This window comes from Manacus vitellinus, unplaced genomic scaffold, assembly GCF_001715985.3.
Source record: "Manacus vitellinus isolate BGI_N305 unplaced genomic scaffold, ASM171598v3 scaffold_8_pilon, whole genome shotgun sequence".
Lineage (NCBI taxonomy): Eukaryota > Metazoa > Chordata > Aves > Passeriformes > Pipridae > Manacus > Manacus vitellinus.
Window position 1 is genome coordinate 9990955 of NW_021940864.1, and position 22980 is coordinate 10013934.

The 22980-nt window shown below is 38.1% G+C and overlaps 1 protein-coding gene across 2 annotated transcripts in view; it reads left to right on the forward strand.

The window, feature by feature from the left end:
- The window catches only part of LPGAT1 (lysophosphatidylglycerol acyltransferase 1), a 65463-nt gene that overhangs the window by 12658 nt on the left and 29825 nt on the right, over positions 1-22980 (forward strand). For both annotated transcript variants that reach the window (XM_018085179.2, XM_018085181.1), the window contains 2 exons: positions 14132-14250; positions 20659-20754. In XM_018085179.2, coding sequence (XP_017940668.1) covers positions 14132-14250; positions 20659-20754 — 215 coding nt within the window. The remainder of the gene's footprint in view (positions 1-14131; positions 14251-20658; positions 20755-22980) is intronic.

The window sequence follows — 22980 nt, forward strand, 5'->3', positions numbered from 1 at the left end:
GTTATTTTTTGATCCTTTGCAGGCCTTTCATTATTAAGTTTTCCCTTCCACACTGCAACCTGAAAATGTCTGATGAGTTGGTCCTGTTTTGTGGTGTATATGGCAGTGCTGTCCCGCTGGAACTGGAGAATGGTGCAGAGGTGCGTGGGTGGAGAAGAGAGTAATGCTGCAGCTCGTGATTAGTAGTCGGTTTTATTGCTTGAGGATAATTGATTTTTAAATTACGCTACGTCTGCAATCTCAGTGTTCTTATGATCATTCAGGTGCTCAGTAGCTCTTTTTTTTCTGTCCAGACTTGACTAAGTTGAAGAGGTTTGGATGTTCAGTGTCCTTCAAGAGGAGACAAGCTCCTCAGTTCTGAGGTCAGTGTAGAGAGACAACAAATAAATGCACAGAATGGCCTTTTGCCTTTCCCATGTTGGCTATTTAACGGAGGTAATCTAAAAGTAAAGGGTTTTCCAAATAGATCCAACACTACTTTTGTGTGGTGATTATTTGTACTGTACCATGAGCTGGGGTGAAAAATGTCAGCTGTAAAACAAAACATCATCAACAGTGTGTTGTAGTAACTTAGGCAGGAGCTGAGGAATATTATAAGGTAACTGCAAGGTATCTGAACTTTCTTTAGATAAACAGAAGGTAATGGTCAGAGCTGGGAAATAGGGGTGGTCTTACCACATTTAGAATCCTAATGTCCAGTAATAATAGTATTGTTAGTTTTCTTGGCTTGAACCTTCAGCCAGTGATTAAAGTCATGCAGTTTGCTTCTGTTAGGAGGAAAATAGATGAAGATCTCCTTAGGGTTTTTTTTAATCAATATGACTTATTTAAAGGATATATGAAAAGTCATGTTTTTCTGAGCCCACTTGGATTTGAACACTTGGAGAACAGTTTCCTTACTCAGTAGTGTAATGATTTTTTTTGTAACTTAGCATATCTTTTAAAAAGCAGAGTCTTAGTTCTTAACTGTAGTCAGTCTGGCAGCTTTCCTTGGTATGCACCCTTTTGGCTGTAACCCTTGCCTGTGCCCTCTCCTGGTGGTACAGTTCTAGAGCTGAGTAGCTGAATGACTGGGGGCTGATCAGGCTTTTCACCTCACCATGCTGTTTATTTAGGGATGGGATGTAGGGAGAGATGAATGCAGTCCGACTTGGAGTTTTAGCCAAGTTCCACATCTTGTTTAAAGAAAAAGTAGTAATTTCCTCATTTTCAGTCCTATTACAGTTTTCTGATTATTGTATTTGATAACCCTCAAGGCATGTCAGAGGATTTAATGAGGACCAGAAACACCTTGAAAACCTCTCTACTATGTAACTGCACTAGAATAGTGAGTTTTATCAGTTTCCTGTGAGAAATTGCTCTCCCTCTTTGTGCAATCCAGTGCTGATTTTCTGCGTTCTGTATGTGTTTTACCTCAAAGAGCCTCTTGGGTAGTGCTCTGAAAAGTTTGTGGTCCCAAATTATGTAGTAACTTAAGATGCTCAGTTAAAAATGTAAACGAGACTTCGAAATAGTGTCATTTCATTGCTGGCCAGCCTCTCCAGTCCCTGATAGAGTAGGTAATAACTAAGTTAGGCTGAGTTCCTCTGCTGTCCCCAGAAAGTCTTGGTATGGCATGACCTTGGGATGTTTGTTGGAAGATTGCTGCATATGTCATATTATTTCTGCAGCTGTGTTTTTTGGGAAAAGCATCTGAAAATCCTCAAGCTTTCCTGGTTTTCTTGAAATTATATGGGAAGCTTGCAATCTGCAAATCTTAAAAGGAGAGGAAATGGCCATCTCTTCCTGAGCAAGTTCATTGCTATATGCCAACAATTACTTGCTCTTTAAAGCCCTACTGTCAACTGGGCTGACTTAGGAATTGAGATTAAGTGAAAGCAGAATCTTCTGTATGGCTAAAACTGTGGCTTTCCAAATACCTCACATTTATTTTTTCTTAAAGAGTAAAACAACAAGTTTTGCAGAACTTTGTTGTGCTAGAGCTTGCTCCATCTTGAATAACAATTAAAATTCTGTGCAGTCTTTATCAAGAGTTCATTTTGGGCAGCTCAACAGTTATCAGTGTATATATTTATATTTTTGTAATAAATTCCTTTAAGTCTTATGTATTGCTGCCCAGAAGCTACAAGGACTCAAATCTGTCCACTTCAAAAGCAAAACATCTAGTGTGGATTGCATCCCCTTATTTACCTATCTGTGATAACAGATGATTCTTTTCTTTATTTCTTTATAACCACCAGACTCTGGTTATGTCTTATTTTCTTGAAACAGCATTACAGATTTTCCCCAATTATTTATTAAAGGCTTCCTTCTGCCTTGTGGATGCATTTTTTTTTTCAGTGAGTCTTTGTCCAGTTTCACGGTTATTCATATTGTTCTGGATGACACAGTACAGACTCTGTCACGTAAAGAAGAAAATTAGATTCCTAACAGAATCCTGTGGTGTTGCAGTGCGCATCTCTGCATAAGGAGCTGAGCAATTGAATGGAAACTGTGGGAATGCTGTATTTCTGTGCACTGACTTGTTGATTGTTAGTTTTGGCCAGTTTGCACCAGGCCAACTAGTTTACATCAGGATTCTCAGAGTTAAGAACTGAGGCTTTGAAAGAGGTGGTTCTCTGTCTGGAGGAAACAGGCCTGCGATTTCACAAGCCATTTACTCTGCACAGACCATTACCTTAATGGGATTTTTCACACAGTTGGTTTGGATATACTGGTTTTTGGTGTTGATTACACAATCTGAAAAGTACCCCTTTACTTAGAGCCACAAACCTGGATATATTCTCTGGGCATAGTTTCTCCTGGAACCTGACTAAGAAGATCTGCTTTTGTCCCGTACCTTTTAGCTTTTTAAGGCTCTATGATATGGTAGGTGTACTTTTTGAGCCACCTTAACAGTTATGGGAGGTGAAGTACCTTATGAATGACTCTTTTTTGGCATCAAAGGGAATTTGACATCTGGAAAGACAAGCAACAGGATCAAATTAGTAATGCATACCATTGCCAGTGACTCAAAAGGAAACTGTAGTAATATTTGTTGTATTGTAGTTTTTGATATTGCCTCTGAGTAGTTTCTGCTGTCTAGTCAGTTGATTCTGCAAAGACAGCTCAGGTTACTGCTACAATCTAGTACTTTAACTGTGAGGATGAAGGTGTGCTTTCAGACTGCTCTCTTAGGGAGAAAATACTTTTTTAAATTTACTTTCCCCAAACAAATCCAAAGCCCACTAAAAATCAGACAGCCATCACCCTGTTCCTGCCTAAATAATGGCTCTGTAGTCTCTGTGACACATGGCTACGAAATTTTTATAACAAGGATGTTTATCTTTCTCTTATATATTTAGGCTTAGAAAGAAAAGAAGAGTGGAGGGTTGCACATTTTTAATGTGCTCTAAACATATTCTTTAAATGAACAACAACTTTGTTTCAAAAAGAAATTCATATCAATTTCAAAGGTAACCTGGGTGACTCGTACTGATTATGCTTTGCTTGTTGGGCAAACCAGACTTGCCCAGCAGGTCTTCCAGCCTAGCAAACCACAGTTCTATAAGGCTTCATCCTGGTCCAGCTGGTGCCTGCTGCCCCATCCTGCTGTCTTCTGATAGCTCTGATTGTGCTGGCTTGCCCCTTGTTTTTTTTTTTTTACCAGCACAGATGGTCACATGATGTTGCAGTGACTCTTCTGGTTCTCAAGTATAAGAGCAACTTAGGTAAATATTTTAGATAAATATCTGAGATAAAGATAGTAGGGGAAATAATTGAGGCCTTCACACTTCACATATTGGGGTCTTTTTTGTTTAGTTGTTATTATTCTAGGCTTTAAATTTTATGTTTAGGTAGGTGTCAGTAGCTGTGTCTGAGTGTTAAATAGTAATTTGAATGTCTTGGTGTTTGAGTAACTAAAAGTAGCTGTTTCAATGTAGCTGTTTACGTGCATCATGTTTGACATGCAGACAAAACAGTCTCAATAGAGGAATTTAGTTTGCCGTGATATTTGATAATATAACTGTAGATACAGATAAATTTTATATATATAATTATATAAATTAAGATCTTTGGATCTTTAGATGAAGATATCAAGACTAACAGTGAACACAATGGCTTATTCTGGCAAAAAAATACATTGTTGCCTCAAGTTTCTGGTGTTGGTTACAGGTCCTGTTTTTGTGCCTGAGTTTGATGATCCCAGATGAATCGTACTCTCCTTCTTTCATATTAAGGTTTGAACTATCCTTCAGATCTATGTCTTTGCTGCAGTTCTGCAGCAGTAAAACAGAAAAGCCTTGCCAGTTTATATTTGCAACATGTGCTTTGTGATTGTAAAGGCTGTTCCTTTTCATGCTGCAGGATGAAACTGTAGGTTTCGTTGCAGTTGAACATACCCGCTAAGAAAGAATTCTGTTAACACTGTGCTTTTCCTCCTGGTATCAGGCTGTCAGAATTGTTTAGGTTGGAGGGGACTTCTGAGGATCATACAGTTGAATCCCCTGCTCAAAGCAAGGTCAGTTAGAAGCGGGTTGCCCAGGTTCATGTCCTGTCAGGGTTTGAATAGCTTCAAGGATGGGCACTTCACAACCTGGAAAAATGTAAAGTAAAAATATTTGGTTTTTTTCCTTTTTGCCTTGTGTTGAAGTGGAATATCTTGTATTTTTATTTGCCCCTTTTAACTTTCAACCTGTCAGTGGATACTACGGGGGAGAGTCTGGCTAAGTCATCTTTATTCCTCTCTCTGCACCCCTGTCAGGTACTGATACATGGTTACGATTCTTGCCCTGGAGCCTTTTTTTCTCTGGGCTGAACAGTCCCAGCTTGCTCAGCCTCTCCTCATATGAAAGATGCTCTCGTCCCTTACTCATCTCAGTGGCCCTTTGTTGGACTGTAGTGGTTTAACCCCAGCCAGCAACCAAGTACAGCACAGCTGCTTGGTCGCTCCCCCATCAGTGGGATCACAGAGAGAATCGAAAGTGTAAGAGCTGGAAAACTCACGTGTGGAGATAAAGGCAGTTTAATAGGGAAAGCAAAAGCTACACACACAAGAAAAGGAAAACAAGGAAGTCTTTCACTCCTCCCCCTGTGCAGGCAGGTGTTCAGCCATCCCCAGGAAAGCAGAGCTCCATCACGTGTACTGGTTATTTGGGAAGACAAATGGCATCACTCCAAACATCTCTTTTCTTCCTTCTTCCCCCTACTTTATATACTGAGCATGAAGTCATATGGTATTTTCTGACTTGAATCCCACAGGGAATGAGTTCTCCAGCTCATGCAACAGATGGGAATTTTTTGTAAGATACCAGTAGTTTTTAAAGGGAAAATAAAGACAAAAGTGCCATAGTACTTCTATTGAATTGTTCTTGTCTGTTGGTGTTTGCTGAGTCAGACCCTGTTTGTCAGCTCTGTTCCTGCTTGCTTAGTTGCACAGCAGTAGTGATGGGGCAGATGAGTATTAGTCAAGTACTGTAGTAACCTGCTGGGTTCAAGTTATTAAAAATACAGAGCCTCAGCCAACTGTTATTTGCTTGAAAGGGTGATAAGGGTAACAATAATAGCAAGCTTCATATTTGTAGCATTTTTTCATTACCCAGCTGCACTGGTATGTTTTTTTTTATCAGAGAAAATGAACTCTTTCCTCCTCTGACTGCTCCTCTGTAGTACTTAACCTTTTACAAAGAAATGTGCTTGAAATGTTGCAATGGTGTTGTATTCCAAAATTCCTGTTTTCAAAGTAACTTTTCTGTTTAATTCTAGGAAAACCAGTCTGTTTCTCATAAAACGGTCATAGAGATAGAATTTTCTTTCAGCTTAGAATATGTTTTGCATTGTAACCATAGTTAAATTGTTGCAGTTTCAGTGTACAGTAAACTGAAAAGGACTTCTAAGATATAAACTTATGCAAATTTGATGTTGGACTACCCTCTTGTTAAGAGTAAGCATCATCAGTGTTACAGATGAAACCCTGAGAATTTGATTCTTGTGTTTTAAAACAACGGAAAAGTATTATGTGGATTTAGTATATAAAGTCACGTGCTTGAGTGGTGAGAATCCTTCTTCACTTGTAAAAATTATTCTTGTAGATAAAGAGGCTGAAATGCAGGACCCACAGCCTTGTCTGACAAAAAGGGTCTACTTAGGCAAGTGCTGACCTCTTTGTGTTGAGGGATTGACTCTGGTGTTTCCATCGTTGTCTCTGACCTTGGGGTTGAATTGCAAAGTGCAGACTGGTAAAAAAAAATTTATGTCTTGGTTCTTCTCCTTAAAATTTTCAAATCCACACAATCTGTTTGAGGACCAATAAAACATGTGTGGACCAAAACTCCATGGGACATTTTTTTCATGCAAGTGGTCTTGTGGCCCTGTGATTGTTGTCTATTTCCATGTAAAATTGTGCAGTCTCAGTAAGCTGCAAATATTGTCTGTGTAACAACTTAGCTGAGATCCTTCTATTCAGAGTTTCTTTGATTGTTTGTTTTACAAAAATATGTTTCTTTGCGTCTGTCATTTATGGTGCTACAGCTTTTTGGTCATCCCCAGTGTTCAAAAACTTTTAACTGGGAACAGGCAAAAGTTCATCCTTAGTGTACATACCTTTTTTGGTTTATGGTCATCTTAAAGACAGTCCTGAAAACTTTGTCTTTCTTTGATGTTGAAAATAAACATTTTGGAACATAAGTTGATGTTGTTTCTTTCCACACTGTAACTAGGAAAGACCAAAACGGTACAGAATGTCAGCTTTACATACAAGCTGAAGTGATAGCAGTTAACCTGTAGGATATTTACTGCTGACTCAGATTCCTCTGCCTTTTTAGGACCTTGGTGACAGTGTGCTTCTAACTAGGTGATTTTTGTGTGCGTACTTTAAAACCTGTCGGTATAGTTTTTAACTTTCAGGCCTGACCGTTTGATTTGCAGTATCCCTTAAAAATCTGTACTTGCAAGACTGCCCTCCTGTTTTGCTTCTCCTTCCTCTAGGCTTCGAACAAACTATTTTTTATTTTTTTTGTTTGTTTCAGGCCATTATAACCTCTGCAGCATGTGAGGTATTAGAGCATTAGGATATTAGTTCATGAATGCATTGATGTTCCCCTGGGTAGTTAATGTATTTTATCTGTCATCAGGGAGGAATGTGCTGTACAGCTTGCTCCTTCTGCGAGTGGTCTGACTCATGAGCATGAGGTACTTCAAAAGGATTTCAGGACTCCATCTCCTTCTTCAGTCTTGCAGTTGCTTTTCTAAAAATAGAAGCAGCAAAACAGACAGCGGAGTTCCTTCTCAGCTGCTACAGTTTGTGCCCAGTATAGTCATGAAAGCTGACATCAATCACAGTCTTCATGTCTCACAGTTCCCATTTACCTGTGTGACTAAGAACACTGTCTTGTACTACTTTTTGGAAGCAGTGACCACCATATGCAACTGGGGTTTTAGTGTCAATGATTGAAACTGTGAGCTGTGGGACATTTCAAGCAGTGTTATGGGAGTGGCATAAAATAACGGATAGAGAGACCTCCAGCAAAATGTGGAGGGTATGTCCAGTGCATGATGTGTTCTTGTAAGACTTAAGATATGTTGGAACTATTCCTTAAATATCTGCTGTGATCGTAGCTTGTGTATTCTGTTAGATTCTGTTAATTTTAAGAGTTTTCTTAGCATAGAAACCACTTGCCCAACATAATTGCCAAGAGCTGAAGCTCTTGAAATGTTATTGCCAGTACTGAGGGTGGTGGAAGAGGTTTGCTTCCCTGAAGGTGAGCTAAGGTTTTGCTGAGTATTGATTCTCATTCACATATGGGTAAAAGGAGCCCTCTCTTCAGCCACAAGAATCATCTCTTGTGCCCGTGAGTTATGGAACTCAAGTAAACTGTACCCCTGAGGTTTTGAACGTGCACTCCAGGAAAATTAAGTCAGTCTTCAAAAACAGTCATTACTAGAACCTGTTTCTAAAAGGAATTGCTGTACTTTAGGAAAAACAGGATTCTTGGAATGGTTAGAAAGGTGACAGAGCCCAAGCATCTCTGTTGTAATTGTCTCCTGTTTTTAACACCTCTAACTGTTGGTTAATTGAATTAAGAGTATGGGTTAACTTAAGGAACAAATATTGTGACTGCTAAAGTCCTCTTCTCCACAAAGCAGATCTGTCTGTAAACTGCAGAAGGAGAGGGTGGAAACTAAGAAGAATAGAACTGAAAGCAAAAGGAAATTGTGTTGTTTCCTACAATTAAGTGTGGAGGTGTGCAAAATGGTTTGCTGCAGAAAAATGAAGATGGTGACTGGGACGTCTTAAACCCAGCCTTGGTTTATTAACATGCACTGTAAGAACAATCTCCCTTTATTTACAGGCTTCCCTTCCCTAGCTACTGCTTCTACCCTGACTTTTCTGTTGTGTTTTTCTTGATGGAAATAAAAGGATAAAATTTTCAGTGCAGGTCTGTTTATCATCATAAAATTTGAATCAAGTTATCTGTAAAAGATGCTCTTTTTGATATCAAAATCTTGTTTAAAGCTACATGTTTATTATTGATATAATACCCTAAAGATATGTATATTACAATAGCATTGAAGTTGACAATACTTTTGTTAGGAAGGGCACATTTTTTAATAGCAGAAGGATAGCATGTTAAGTGAAGCTGTGTTTACTGAGATATGATATTGTGTTTATGTTCTTCCCTTCCTTTTCTGTGCTGTACTTTTATTCATTGTCTCTATGTCTTGTGTGTACTTAGAGACAAGAAATGAAGTTTTCCTTGGCAGTATGAATTTTGGAAGGAATGATTGGGATAGGAAGAGCTATTTTTCTCTTTTCAATAGTGTGTGTCTGATTTTATATAGATTTTTAAAATACCTTCTAAACCTAGAGTACATGCTTAAGAAATGTAAAAAACCTGTAAAATGTAACTGTATGCAACTTTGCTTAGTCCTTTTTTTTTTTCTTTTTTTGCTGTATGCAACCAATTTCCAGAGATTTAACCTTTTTATTAAGGGGAAAAAACACCTTTAGCATGTCTTTGTCTTTTTTTTATTTGTTGCAATGCAGTGTAGTCATCATGGTAAGTAGTATTTAACCTCTGGCATCACTTCTGGGATTTCTTACTGCCAACTATCAAAGATTCCCATCTACAAAGGAGAGACAAATGAGTTTAACAACTGTACATAGCTGCTGTAGCAAAAACATGCTTTGACGAGTCATTTATGAATAACAGGAAAGCAGGATTGCAACTTGCCAGACATAAATGATTGAGTAAGAGGAGGAGTGTTTAAAACATAGAAACCTGGTTGTCATGGGTTGCAGTCACTATTAAATACCTAATAATAACATTCCTTCTGTTAGAAAGCAGGCTGGCTCTTGAGGAAGCAAAGGAGTCTGTCTCTCAGTAATGCTGTTTATTTGTGGTACTGTTCAGTTCCAAGTGTTGCCAATCTGCAGCTTCTTGGAACAAACTTTTATGAAGTCTTGCATCATGGGTGCAAGTGATTACAAGTGATCAGAAGAAAAAAATAAACTAAGGATATGTTTAAAAATGCAGGGTCCTGCAGCTGGGGAGGAATAATCCCATAACACCAGCACAGGCTGGGGGCTGACCTGCTGGAAAGCAGCTCTGGGGAGAAGGACCTGGGGGTCCTGGTGGACAACAAGCTGTCCCTGAGCCAACAGTGTGTCCTTCTGGCCAAGAAAGTCAGTGGTGTCCTGGGGTACATTAGGAAGAGCATTGCCAGCAGGTCAAGGCAGGTGGTCCTGTCCCTCAGACCTAGTGAGGCACGTCTGGAGTGCCGTGTCCAGCTCCGGGTCCTCAGTACTAGAGAGACATGGAGCTCCTGGAGCTGGTTCAGTGGAGGGCAACAAAGATGATGAGGGGACTGGAGCATCCCTCTTATGAGGAAAGGATGAGAGAGACAACTGAGAGGGGGGACCTCATCAATCTATTTAAGTATCTGAAGGGAGCATGCCAAGAGGATGGATCCAGGCTCTTCTTGGTGATGCCAAGCAGTAGAACTAGAGGCAATGGGCAGAAACTGTTCCACAGGAAGTCCCACCTGAATATGAGGAAGAACTTCTTAACTGTGTGGGTGACCATGTGCTGGAACAGATCACCCAGAGAGGTTATGGAGTCTCCCTCACTGGAGATATTCAAGAATTGCTGGGACACAGTCCTGTGCAACGTGTTCTAGGATGACCCTGCTTGAGTGGGGATGTTGGACAAGATTGACCCCCTGTGGCCCCTGCCAGCTTTACCCATTCTGTGATTCTGTGAGAAGTTCTAGAGAGAAAGTTCTTAACTTCTCCAGTTTCTAGGCAGAGTTGTGAATATTGTGTTTACTGAAATCCCTATGGCAAATAAAGTGGATATACAAATCAATTATATGTTAACATATACTGTAACTTTATGGTGATTTACCTAGCTGTTTTAAGGGTTTGGGCTTTTTAATAGTTGTAATTAGAACGCTTAAAGACTTCCCGTGATCTTGCCAGAAAGTATCAATCTTTTAAAACTCAATGGATTTTGAAATAATAAATTAGGACTTAAGTTGTTATGATGCCAAAAAAATGTATGCCAATTCTTATGGTACAGACTGTAGTGAAACTATTGACCAGAACAAAAAATTCAGAGCATTTTTTAAGTTTTAAAATGCAGTATGCAAAAAGAAGTTTTTCCTATTAATGGCTAGGCAGTTACACGAACACTGGACTACCATTCTTGCCAGGTATATCCAAAAGTATAAAATAAATCTATTGAATTGTTAGTTAGCTGAGTAGTCATTTGCCCAGCCTAGTGCCGAACTGCAATTAAAGTGCTTGAATATTTATTCAGAGCATCACTTGTATGCACACAGTTACATTAAGAACATGATTACAAAGTAGCCAAGTGTTCTGACAACTCTCAATAGCTACATTTAGATGTCTAATAGTTCACTAAAAACATGGAAAAAACTTTTATTGCGTTTATTTTCTTCATTAAGCTCTGCAAGGATTAGCTTGTAAAAAGCTAAATCTGCAGCTCATTATATGAAATATTTGCTTGATGTTTTAGATCTTGGACTTCTTGTTATGAGAGAGGGATAAATATTTCTGTCTTAGGGCTCATGTAATTGCAAGTATACTTGTCTTCATTCTTTCCCGGAGAAGGCCTTTGCGTACAACCCTAAGTCACAAATCAAGTGTCTCTCACAGTTAAGTCACTTCTGTCTTACCATGTTAAACTGATTTCCTGGACTTTCCTTCCTTTATGTTATTTTACTATGTTAAACTGCATTTGCAGAAGTCCAGCTATTGCCAGGCTGTTGACACAGAACTGGTATCATTATAAAATACGCTCTGGCAATAAAAGAAGCTGTAGAGGAATGTTTGCTGGATTTCAGGCCCCCAAATGACAAATATTTGTCTTTGAAGCTTTTTTTGTCTGGTTACAGTGGAGCAAAGCAGAGTTGCTGGTTCTGCTGCCATGCAGCTGAGGTTTTGATTTGAATGTTTCCAACTGCAGTGGAAGAATGTAATAGCACAAGTATTTCTTAAAGCAAAAGATTCTCCTTTGGAAAATTTCGGTGTGGTGAGAAAATTGAAGACAAGCATTTATTCCTCCCGCTGATTTTAAAGGGACACTGCGAACTTAAAATTCTAGATACTTGAGGGTTTGGGTTTTTTCTTCTTTAAAAAATTATAGTAATGGCAGTGGTTTTTCTGCATACTTTTGTGGTTTGCTGTTCTGTTTCTGATCCAGAAATGCTCTGTGAAGGACTTGCACAAAGTGATTCTTTTCTCCTTGATAATCAGGTCAATCAATTGACCATAAAGTGTTATTAAGCACAAGAGACAGCCTGATTGCCTGAGGAGAATTGACAGAGGGAAAGAAAAGAAGCTAGAGGAGGGCTAGCTGATTCACTGTGATTTAATAACCTACTACTTGTCAGCTGAGTGGCAGAAGTTGAGCTATTACCCTGGCTGGTTGGTAGATAAAATGAATTGAGTAAATCAATTCAAGAATTAAATCAAACTTTCTTTTTCTTTTACCTTGCATTTGGAGTGGGATGACAGAGCCCATCTTTTTTCTTACTTGTCATCTGAAGCTTGTTAGTGCATCGTAAGCTGGTTGTGTATTTTATACCCTTGTGGATTTAACAAGAGTAGGTAAAATAGACACCACAAACTTTTTTCCTGTGTTTCTTTGACTGGGGCATGTCTGAAAGTTTCAAAGTCAGACGTTGGTCTTCACCTAATATGTTAAAAGTGTACTTTTTTCTAGCAAATTAAGCTCCATAAGGTCTACTCTTCAGTTGTTTTCAATTGAGTGCTGCTTCTCATGGCTTACATTTTTCAGTCATGAGCTTTATTTTAATCCTTCAGAAAGTTCGATCTTTGAATCAGTTTTGAAGATTAAAAATAGTTGCTTTTTAAATTGTTCTAAAGTTGAAATGATTACTACTATAAATTGATATGTTCCAGGGAAGTATCTATAGTAAAGTATTGCATTTTTTTTCTCCGAGTGATCTAGAAATAAAGTAGTTTTATTTGGAAATAATTAGGTGTGAGAAACCTGATTTTGCATATGCTTAATGTATTTAGTGCTTAGTTTTTATTACTTTTAATAAGACACAGTTCAGAAGGAAGGATCTGTGCTTAGCTCACCTGGGGAAAGGAAAGGAAAGGAGGTTGAACATTATGGAATAAACAGTCCTTCTCACTTTCGTATCTCTAATCTGATTTTATCTACCTGTGACAAAATACAGCATTTTATTTTTTGCTTGGTGTTCGAGTCTCAATTCAGTACTAATTTTGGAGCCATTAGAAAGTAATAGAAGTGGCCTTTTTCAAAAGTGTGATGGTAATTGATTTCTGCAAGAATAGGGAAGCTATGCATGGATTATTGCTTTTTGTTTTGAGTGTGTAGCCTATTACCTTTGCATCAGTTAAACCACGTATTAAAAGACAGATGGGAATGAAGTAATTGTCCTGTGCTGAGAGTTGTTCACTGCCTGGAAACCTGTTAATAACAGTACAAAAGATTCAGTAGTACAGGTGAAATATTTCCTTTGTTGTCAGAACTGAAGATAACAGCCAGTAAGAACCATTTAAGATACTGAACAAACACAGAAAAATAATTATATCCTACATGCGTGGACAATGCATCTTACTTTTGGAACTTCACAGAGCTCCTCTGCCTGCCCATCCTTTCCCTTTAGCCGTCATTGCAGTAACCATCCCTTGTGTTGAAGAGAACCAGTCTCTACTCACTTGTCTCTTTGCCCCAATAACAGCATTAGATGTATTTTGGTCTTTAAATTTGCAACATACATTTTCTAGTTTTCCATCCTGTGTTCTTTGGGAGGCAGTCTTCTCTTTCTCCACTTAGTTACTTTGTGATGATGGAACTAGCAATTTTTAACCCCTCTTCCTTATCTCAGCATGGTTTTGCTAGTCAGTGTAAATGTTGGATGATCAACAGCTGTATCTTCGTCCTGTCATCATTCTTGCCACTGAAGCATCTGGTCTCTGGTCTACGAAATAGTGACCAGTAGTTTCTGTTATCTGAACAGCATTTTCTGAACCCACTTTCTTGCCTTTAGCTGACTTGGTTAGATTTGAATGACTGAGTCTGTGTAATGTAGCATTTTAAACCTAATGACCCGACTACGGATTTTTTTGTTTTGCTTTTACTGGAGTTGAATAACAATAGTAAGTGTAGAAATGAAACTAATTTGCTAAGTTAAAAAAAAAAACCTAAAGCAAACAGCCAACAAAACCCACTTTCAACAACAAATTCTTTTTTTTTTTTTACATCTAATGAGGTGAGATAGATGAATATGAAAGCTGGGTCAAAAGCTTATGTAATTTTGAGACCCTAAATATAGAATGGTGTGATGACACAAAAAGATCAATCTCCATGCACATGTTCTGATAGAGTATTTTTGTTTTGTTCTTATTCTGCGCATGCAATTTAAAACTAAGCTGGACACCCCCCTGCTTGGAAAAATGGTCTTGCTAATATTCCTACCTGATGCTATGTGCCAATTTAAATTGACATGTAGCATGTAGGTTTTTTATTATAATTGTCTGGGTGTGGGGTCTTTTTTTATTGTTTTGTTGATAGTAAAATTTCCCTGTGCTCATTGTAAAATTTACCTTTTTTATTTTTTTTATTTTTAATAGTAGTGGAATGGGGTGATGATGTTAAAGCAGTATCAGAAGATGAAGCCATGGTGCTGGTGAACCATCAAGCAACGGGTGACGTCTGCACTCTGATGATGTGCCTTCAGGATAAAGGCACGGTAGGCTACAACTGGGGCATGGGAGAGCTTCTGTGGGTGCAGTCTGTTCCCTTGGGAATGCTTCCATCTGTGTGCAGTACTGATGACTGACTTGGGGGTGTTAATCCACCAAGTAATCTGAAGGCCCTGAATAGGAAGCTTTTTGTTTAGATTTGGTCTAGTGTGACAGCCAGTAGCTTGGATCAGGTCTTAGATCATAAACGTTGTTTTTGGAGAAGGTCAAATACGAGCTGAGTCACTGTGCATCCAGTCTAGGTTAACATAGAGGGAAGCAGATCTCCTGACAGGTAATCACGTACTTGGCTTTTTCTTCTCACCTCATGCCCTTGTGTAACTCATGCCAACTTTCCTCAACACAACACAGGTCTACCTTCTTGGTTATGACTTCATTTCAGCATGGATTTTTTCTCAAAGTTAGAAGCAAGTTGTGTATGGGATTTTGGTAGCAGTGAGGGCATCCCAAAACTAAGCTAGCTAGCTAAATCCAGAATTGCTTGAGCTCTTATTTGACAAGCTCTTAAGCATTTCTTGGTGAGAAGTGCAACTAATGTAAATGGTTTCATGCTTTGCTGTTGAGAAAAGTCATGTCTAAAGAGTGGAAACTAGAGTATAGGATTTAAACAGGAAACAAAATTTACGTATAAATCAGGAAGGAGGGGATTATGTATGATTAGGCTACAAAAGGAGGAAACATACCTGGCAAGCTGAAAAAATGCATCAACTGTATCTTAGTGTTTTCTTTCTTGCACCCATACAGTGGAGAAACAAGGAAACAACTTCTTTTTGTTGCATCTGCACAACTTGTAACTGACACTGTTTTTCTGAGCACATATAATATAGATTATGTATATATTGTATCTTGATCAGTGATTTACTGTTTTCAGGAAGTTTCAGAGATCTTACATATGACAACAGATTTAAAAAAAAACCTCCAAAAAACCGAAGTCAACAAAGAAACTATGAAAATGTTACTCAGGATGGAGCAAAGACTCATTTCTTTCTTTCTACTATAGCCTAGAGCAGGCTGTTTTAAAAGTACTTTTAATTGCTTTCATTTCTTTTGGAATTGAGGAAGTTTGGTATATATGGTATTCTATACTGTACCCAAATGAGTAGAATGACAGAATAAACTTTTTAATTCCCTTGAATCAAAATTATGCATAGGACAATCTTGTCATAAAGATATCACTGTAAGGGTGTCGTCCTGTGCGTATGTGGTTGTGTATGATCTTGATGGTTCATGTCCAAGGTGTTTCAAATATCATAGAGCTTTAGTAACTCATGTGTGTACTCTAGGTTGTATATATAAACCTAAGTCAAATTTATCCTGGTTGGCTCCATAGCTTAAGTTTCAGTCAAGGCAGAGTAAGTTTCACTGAATGTGTAATACATGTTAAAAATGGGGCAAGGCGTTGAGATCACAATAATGTTCACAATGCAAACTATTAGTTTTGTGTTTAGAAAAGCAAAACATCCTTAAAATCACTGGTTTTCCCTTAAATAGTTGTAAACATTGCTCTTGGAATGTACATGTCCAGAGCCTGGTATAGCTTTAATGGTTTTAGTTAATAAAGAAATAAAACAGTATGAGCTTCAATGCATGCTTAGAATATAGCATGACTAGTACAAGTGGCTAAAAGTAATGAGGAAGATTAGGATAGTTTATCCTTGCTAGAACTTGCTAAATCAGATGGTTTTAAATTGCTTGCTTCGTATTTCTGAACAGAAGAGAATTGTCTTGTCTTAGTGCCTGTGAAAGTACTGGGGGAGGGTGTGAAAATAAACCTCCCTGTCCAAAAGGCAGTGGTACGCAGTATTGCAACTGCTTAAATTAATCGGTTTTCTTGAAATCCAGTTTAAACTTAACATGGAGTCTTTCACAAGCTTGATACTCATCTGTTAGTAGCAAGATAGTAATTTTCAAGAATTATTTTTCTTTTGTTTAGAAGAGTTCCTAAATACTTTACCACTCAGACAACACTTTTTAGGTCTCAAAGCATTTTCAGAGGTGAAAGGCTCACTTTCATTTCACACAGACAGGGGTACTAACAAGTACAACAGCTTAGCAAAGGTGGCCTCTCGGCAGTGATTCTGCAGTGGCAGACATAGGGACATCTTCCTCCTGTGGCAGTCCAAAATTTCTTTTGCTTGCTTTTGCCAGTGAATACAGGCTGAAAACAGATATAATCTGCTTACTGTTTATGCTGCTTTAAAAAAAAAAAAAAGTTAATTTAAGACATCAGAAGTGTTTGATTTAAAGTTCTGTGTTTTTTCAGTGTATTGAGGACTGAAACAGTCTTGCAGCTTGACAGTGTTTCCTAAGGATCATGTTGAGAACTATGATGGTATTTTTTTCTAGTGTTTTATAAAATGTTACATACAAATGATAGTGCAGGCTATCTGTTTTAAGCAAATTTAATCTTTCTAAGAAGTAAGCTAAAATACACATGCTAAAATGTATCTAGTCTTTGAGATTCACTTATGTGAGTAAAAACCCAGGATCTCTTATTAGGGAAGTGGAACTTTTAGCTAAAAGTCAGAATTTTAGTGGAAGGATTGGACTGGTTTTGTTTGGTTAATACAGGCTACCACAAGAGAAGCCACACAGTAAGGTTTCAGGTGAACCAGAAGTGAACTAATTACGCTTTTTATACAGTTCAGGAAATTGTTCCAATTTCTTTGTGAAAATAAGTGTTAAAACAAATTTAGTAAGTTAGTTGTGGTCTCATAAACATTAAAGGTTATGTGTTTAACAAAAAGAATTAGGTTGAAATGCTGCTATTACTGCTTTCTGACTGGATTAGGACTGATAAATGAGGCTTTTTTTTTTTCTTATTTGGAACAGAAAGCAGGAAGGGTGCAGTGGAGACAAAAAAGTAGAGCTTGCAGCTGTTCGAGTGCAGATTTCAAGACATGCATTCCCAGGTTTCATTGTTAAGTTAGAGGTGCTTGAAAGATGAAAGTCAGTCTATGCAGGTTGCTTCGTTATGAAATCTGTGTAGAGGGAAATGAAAGTGAGTCTGTGAATAGAAGGCACCTAGATTTTTTCCTATAATTGGTAAAAGCTTTTTCTACCTTCTGAACTTATTTAAGCAGGAAGGATGAAAGAAAAAGGACCTTAAATGACATCCAAAAATTCTTCATATCCGTAAACAACTATGAATCTGTGCTCAAAAGACTTCTGAATGTCTTTGCTTAAACCTCCTTGAAAATGCAAGTGATAAGAGACTCATCTGATAAGCGTTGTTTCATTCCTGAGGATACTAAATAGAATAGTTACCACCAGTATCTTGCAGTGTCCTCTATTCTGCCCTTGATGACAGAACATAATGAATATCCATTAATCTAGTTTGCCTTTTGATTGCAAACGAGATAATTGTGTCCTATTCTTTGAACTCCTTTTTGATTTCATGTCTTAGAGTTCATAAATAAAAATATTTCCTCTTTGTACTTCTTACTGTCAAGGCTTATAGGCAGATTTATTATCACTGGATTCTGGAGTTTTTCTCTTTGTAGCCCACACACAGCAAACTGCCTGTATGTTTTGTCTTAATTATAACTTACATGTGACATTTATCTGTGACAATCATGTCATTCCTTCTCAGAAAGACTGAGGAAGTCCAGGGATGCTAGTTAGAAGCACTGTGTCACCTAAAATGTGGTGAGTTGGACTTCAGATTCTGAAGAGCAATGATCAACTTTCAGGGTAAACCTACCATCATCTAAAGAAAAAGACAATAAAAAGTGGTATGGTAGGGGAGAAGACCTGGCATTGCTGGGCAAGAGTTCCTCCTCCAGGATTTTCATAGAACATCTAGGAACCAGTGTTGACTCCTCAAAAGACGTTTTCTTTCAGAGAAGCAGATAATTAAACTTGCTTATCTCCTCCAGTAAAATAGATTATGTTGGTGTAACTTCTGCTTGATATAATAGAACAACAGTTGTCAAAATACCAAAGTAGTAGATGAACACTGACAGACCTGAGTACTGCTGCAGGCTAAATCGTAATTAGTGAAACGGTGGTGGTGTTTTTATCCAAGGATATGGTTCCCTACACCAGCCTGTCACCGTTGGGCTGATGCGTGGGCATAAACTCACTGTAGTGCCTTGAAGAGCAGTAACACCTCTCAGTGGTGCCTTTTTTTAACTCTTGTCCTTAGGGTACACCTTTTCTTTCTTTTTTTCCCCTCCCTAAGGCATTTTAATTTACTGAAATGGAAAGAATGTGAATATCTGCAGAGAAGAATTGTTGCTTTAAGACCTTGCCTTTTATTTTCCGCAGGCCTGGAGATAGCTGTAGGATAAACCATTTCCCCAATATTAGTCTCCAGTGGGGGATTGTATCTAGGAAACAATATTTCTTTTGTCACTCACAAATACACAGTGTGCCTTTGTTCCTTTGGATGTACAGGAATACCATAGGAATACTATCTACTAAGGAATAACATTGGCATACAGGAAGGGATACTAGCATGTCACGGAGAAGAGATGAATGCTTGTTTCCAAAGCAGAACCTTTCATATCTTTGAGAGCTGTCCTTTTCTCTCTGTGATTTCCACATATGCTAGAGGGTCCAGAAATGGGTGCATTTGCATTCAAGATCTGGTACTTGGTAGCATTAAAACAAAAGTTAAGATCATCTTCATGTGCTCTTAGGTGAGGCTAGACGGCTTCTAAATGTGACATTCAGATTTTGCTGGGGCATCATTTTATGTCTGAGGTTATAATGTGTCTTACAGGTTCTATGACAAGTTTGTTCTTACACATGTGTAAAAACTTCACTTTGCTGAACATCTGACTTCAGTTTTTTACAGATAAGTAAGAGAAATGGGCTATGTGACAGTTACCTTTCTCCAGATATATAACGCACAATTCACTTACAGCTTCTGTGGGCAAAAGTGAGAATAGGTAATGAGAACACTCAGAGAGATAATTAGATTTCTCTGGAAGAAAGACTTAACAATACATGCAATTCTAGATAGAAATTGCAAATTATAGAGCTGCTTTTACAAAACAGAATTCCTGCATAAAGTGTGATCTGCTTCTTTCTACAAATTCCATGTAGACATATGAAGATTGTGGAAACAAGTAAAAGCTCACTGTATCAAACTATTTTCTTAGAAATACTTTGAAGGCATGGATGTGGAGTCTGAGTATTTCAGTTATGTGCAAGCCTCTGGGTATTTGGAGAGTACACTCAAGTAGTAGATGTAATTGACTAATATATAAATGATACATTAGTTTTTCTAGAGGAAATCTTTATTTCTTAGTCTACTTTCTTTCTGTCTTTGCTTGAAAGTATGTGTTGTAGGCATCTGAAAGATGCAAAGCAGAAGGTGCCTGAATGATCATCTGACTACCAGAGAAATGTCGTGGTTCTTCATATTATTTTTTTATGATGATAAATGGAAGAGTACTGCGTTACGTGACTTTAGGTGTCACTTAACTTCAGTCAGTCTTGGTGTGGCCTCGCAACATAGGGAAGAGTAAAGGCAGCTGGCCTAGTCCATGACTGAGAGCGTGTAAGAGGCACTGGATTTTCCAATTTAGGAGACCTAATTCCTACCCCTCTCAAAATCTGCATGTAGGAGCAATAGAAGGGAAAGACCTTGTGAGAGGGGAGGCTTTTCCCTTCTGTTGCTTACTTCACTGGGAGTAATTATTGTTTTAAATCTCGAAGGATTGAGCAGGTAAAGAATCTGCCTTCGCTGTCCTGCAAGAAGTAATGGTATAAGTGAATCTAGTGGCTCAGCCTTTGTTTTTGCCTTCTCACCGTGCTGCTTGGCTGAGACAAGGAATAGGATGTAATTAAATTCTCAGGGATGCATGTGGCTGCTCTACCATGAGAGACATGGCTAATGGCATGTGGGCTGTACAAAGGTCTTGGTGAATGCTGCTGTTCAGAGACTGAGAGCATATGGAGCATATGCACATCGGAAGCGTGAGAACAGCATGACCTTATCCCCAAAATTGCCAAGTACAAAATAACGTAAGGAAACTTGCCTGTGTGGTAGATATAAAACAGTTGGAGGTTTCAAATACAATTGTATTGTTTTTTGTACTTTAACAAACACTGAAAATGGTTTTAGCTTGCAACTGGCTTAAAATTGCGGTAGTGCGTCAATAAGAAGCATTACACTACCTGTGTGAAAAGGTAGAGTAGAAATAACTAGCATATGGCTAATGTTGTAGAACTCTGTATTATATTACAAAAAGGCAGTTATTTAATCCTTCTCTTGAGGGAGAAGTGTAGCACCTGTGTTGCTCTATACTTTGGAACATCAAGGACTTTATTCTATATATTTGCTAGTTTTATTGCTGTTGCAAGAATGACAAGAATGTGACCAGAATAGATGTAATTCTCTGCAACTGATATTTACTAAACTTTTTTTTGTTTTTACTTTTCAGGTTGTCCGTCAGATGATGTGGCTGATGGATCATATTTTTAAGTATACAAACTTTGGCATTGTGTCTCTAATCCACGGAGACTTCTTTATAAGACAGGTAAATGGAAACACGTAATAGTGCTCTGATTTATCCTTATATTTGGAACACTGTGGTGTTATGGGACTTACTTATTACCGCCTGGATGGTTTGAAGGATGAAATAACTATGCTTTGAAGTTTATATTTGGAGAGGTCTTTGTTCTGAAACTGCTTTATTTTCCAAGCTAACTTTATTATTTGCTTGGACACGAATGTTTATGGAATCCAGTTGTGATGGGAGCCTATTATGAGAGTGGTGTTCGAGGAAAATACATGGACAGTACTTTTTGTCTCTGTGTTTCTGAGCACCTGTTGTTGTCGTCACCTCTTGTCTTTCCTTAGGGATCTTGAAGCTGTGCAGAGTCTGGTTAAGTCCATGTTCTGACTGTCAGTTTCAAATAAGGAAAGGCAGGACTGTCCCTTTTGGTGGTGACATGGTAATGGACCAGTTCAAGGTGGTGATGGACCTGCATAAATAGTAATTAATTTATTTTTTAAGGTTAGTTATTTTTTGAGCATCAGGAAAGAATGTCTGTTGAACTCAGCAAGGGAAATATTGAGTGAAAGCCTCAGATTTTTTCATACAGTCTGGGCGGGGTTTTTCGTTGTTTGGTAGCCTGTACTCTAAAAGTAGAAACTTAGATGGATAATAATAAGCATGGACCTGCTGCGGTCATGTTAACTGTCATATCTAGCATACATGTTTTTTCCTCTCCTTGTTTTTATTTGTCTGGATGTAAAATGTATGGGCAGCCAGAGGGAATTAATGAATTATCACTTTTTAGAGAAGGAGGAGCTAATTTTCTCAGAATGAAGTAAAGAAATACTTAATCAAAGCTGTAGGCAGACTAGAGGCATGACTAGAAAACCTCAGGCAAAATTAGATAATAAAACAAAGGTCTCTAGAGGTATACAACTGTATACTGTGAGAATACGGAAAGGAACAGGATGTGACATGTGTAAAATACAAATCTGTTTCAGTAGTTAGAATTCACAAGATGCACATTTTGAGGTACACACGGCTGTCAGCTTGTAGTTGTAACTTCTGAATGTAGTATTGCAATTCCAGTTACAAACCCAAACCATTACTGAGTGGCAAAATCTAAGGCTTTTCTTTATTTTTGTAAAGTGGCTCACATATGCAACATCAGAAATGAAATTACGTCATCATGAGTCTAAATATAAACCGGTTGAAAATAAAATGTTTCTTGGCTTTTAGTTAGCCTTTGGGTATAGCAAAAATGCTTTAGGTGAGGAAGTAATGGTCCTTTGCCTAGCTCTAGAAAGGCCCTAGTAATATTTGGATGAGCAAATACTTTGGTTTTTTCCCTATAAAATATTATAATTTGATCGTGGTGCAGTGCGTCCTGTTTGTTAAAAATGTACAGTAGCCTCATTTTCATGACCAGAGCCAATGGCAGTTTTAGGAATCCCTCCAAGGTCGACTGGAAGTTGAGTAGTGTTTTCTCCCAAGACTGTTGGTAACTTGGCATTCTAAAGCACATGGCATTCTAAAGAGTTTGTCAGCATCCTGCTACTACCTGTCTTCTTTCCTATAAAGGAAAGATGACTGAGCCTGTTTCTTGTGATGATGATCAGCTAACCATGGTCTTCAAGAATTGGTTGTGTTAAGGAGCTGCTTTTACTTCTGTATTAATTACTTCCTCTTCTTTCTGGAGAGTGTATTAACTGCTTTTTATCTTCCAAGTCTCCTCAGTGTTCCACTAAATACGGTTGCTTTTAAACATTCCGCTGTTTTCAGCTATTCCAGTAAACTTTCCTCTATTGCAGCAGCATCTTAAAGCTCAGGGTATTTGCTAAACCACAGTTTGTCCACCAGTAATATTTGTTAGTTTTTTTTAGGTTTTGGAGAGTTCTAGTATCTAATGTGAAAAGTTTATTGTTCACTGCTCTTTTCTTGACTGTTATGCTATCCTGGAGTCCTGTGGTCTGATGAGAAAGGACTGGTTTAACTGAGGAACTTTTATATTGCTCTTTAATTGCATTAATATGAGCAGGCAGAGCTTTTTACTTCCCTCTCATGAGGTAAGTTGGAAGTGAGACTTAAATCTAGGAGAAACACTTTCACAAAACTCATCTTCAATAAAATATTGTTTCTTGTTGCCTTTCACTCAACCCCTCTCTTTCCTTCTTCCTTCCTCTGCCAAAAAAGCTCAACCAACCACCACAGAGTGCAAGGTTTGTGTCAGTTTTGTTGACATTTCAGAGAATTAAAATTGCCTCT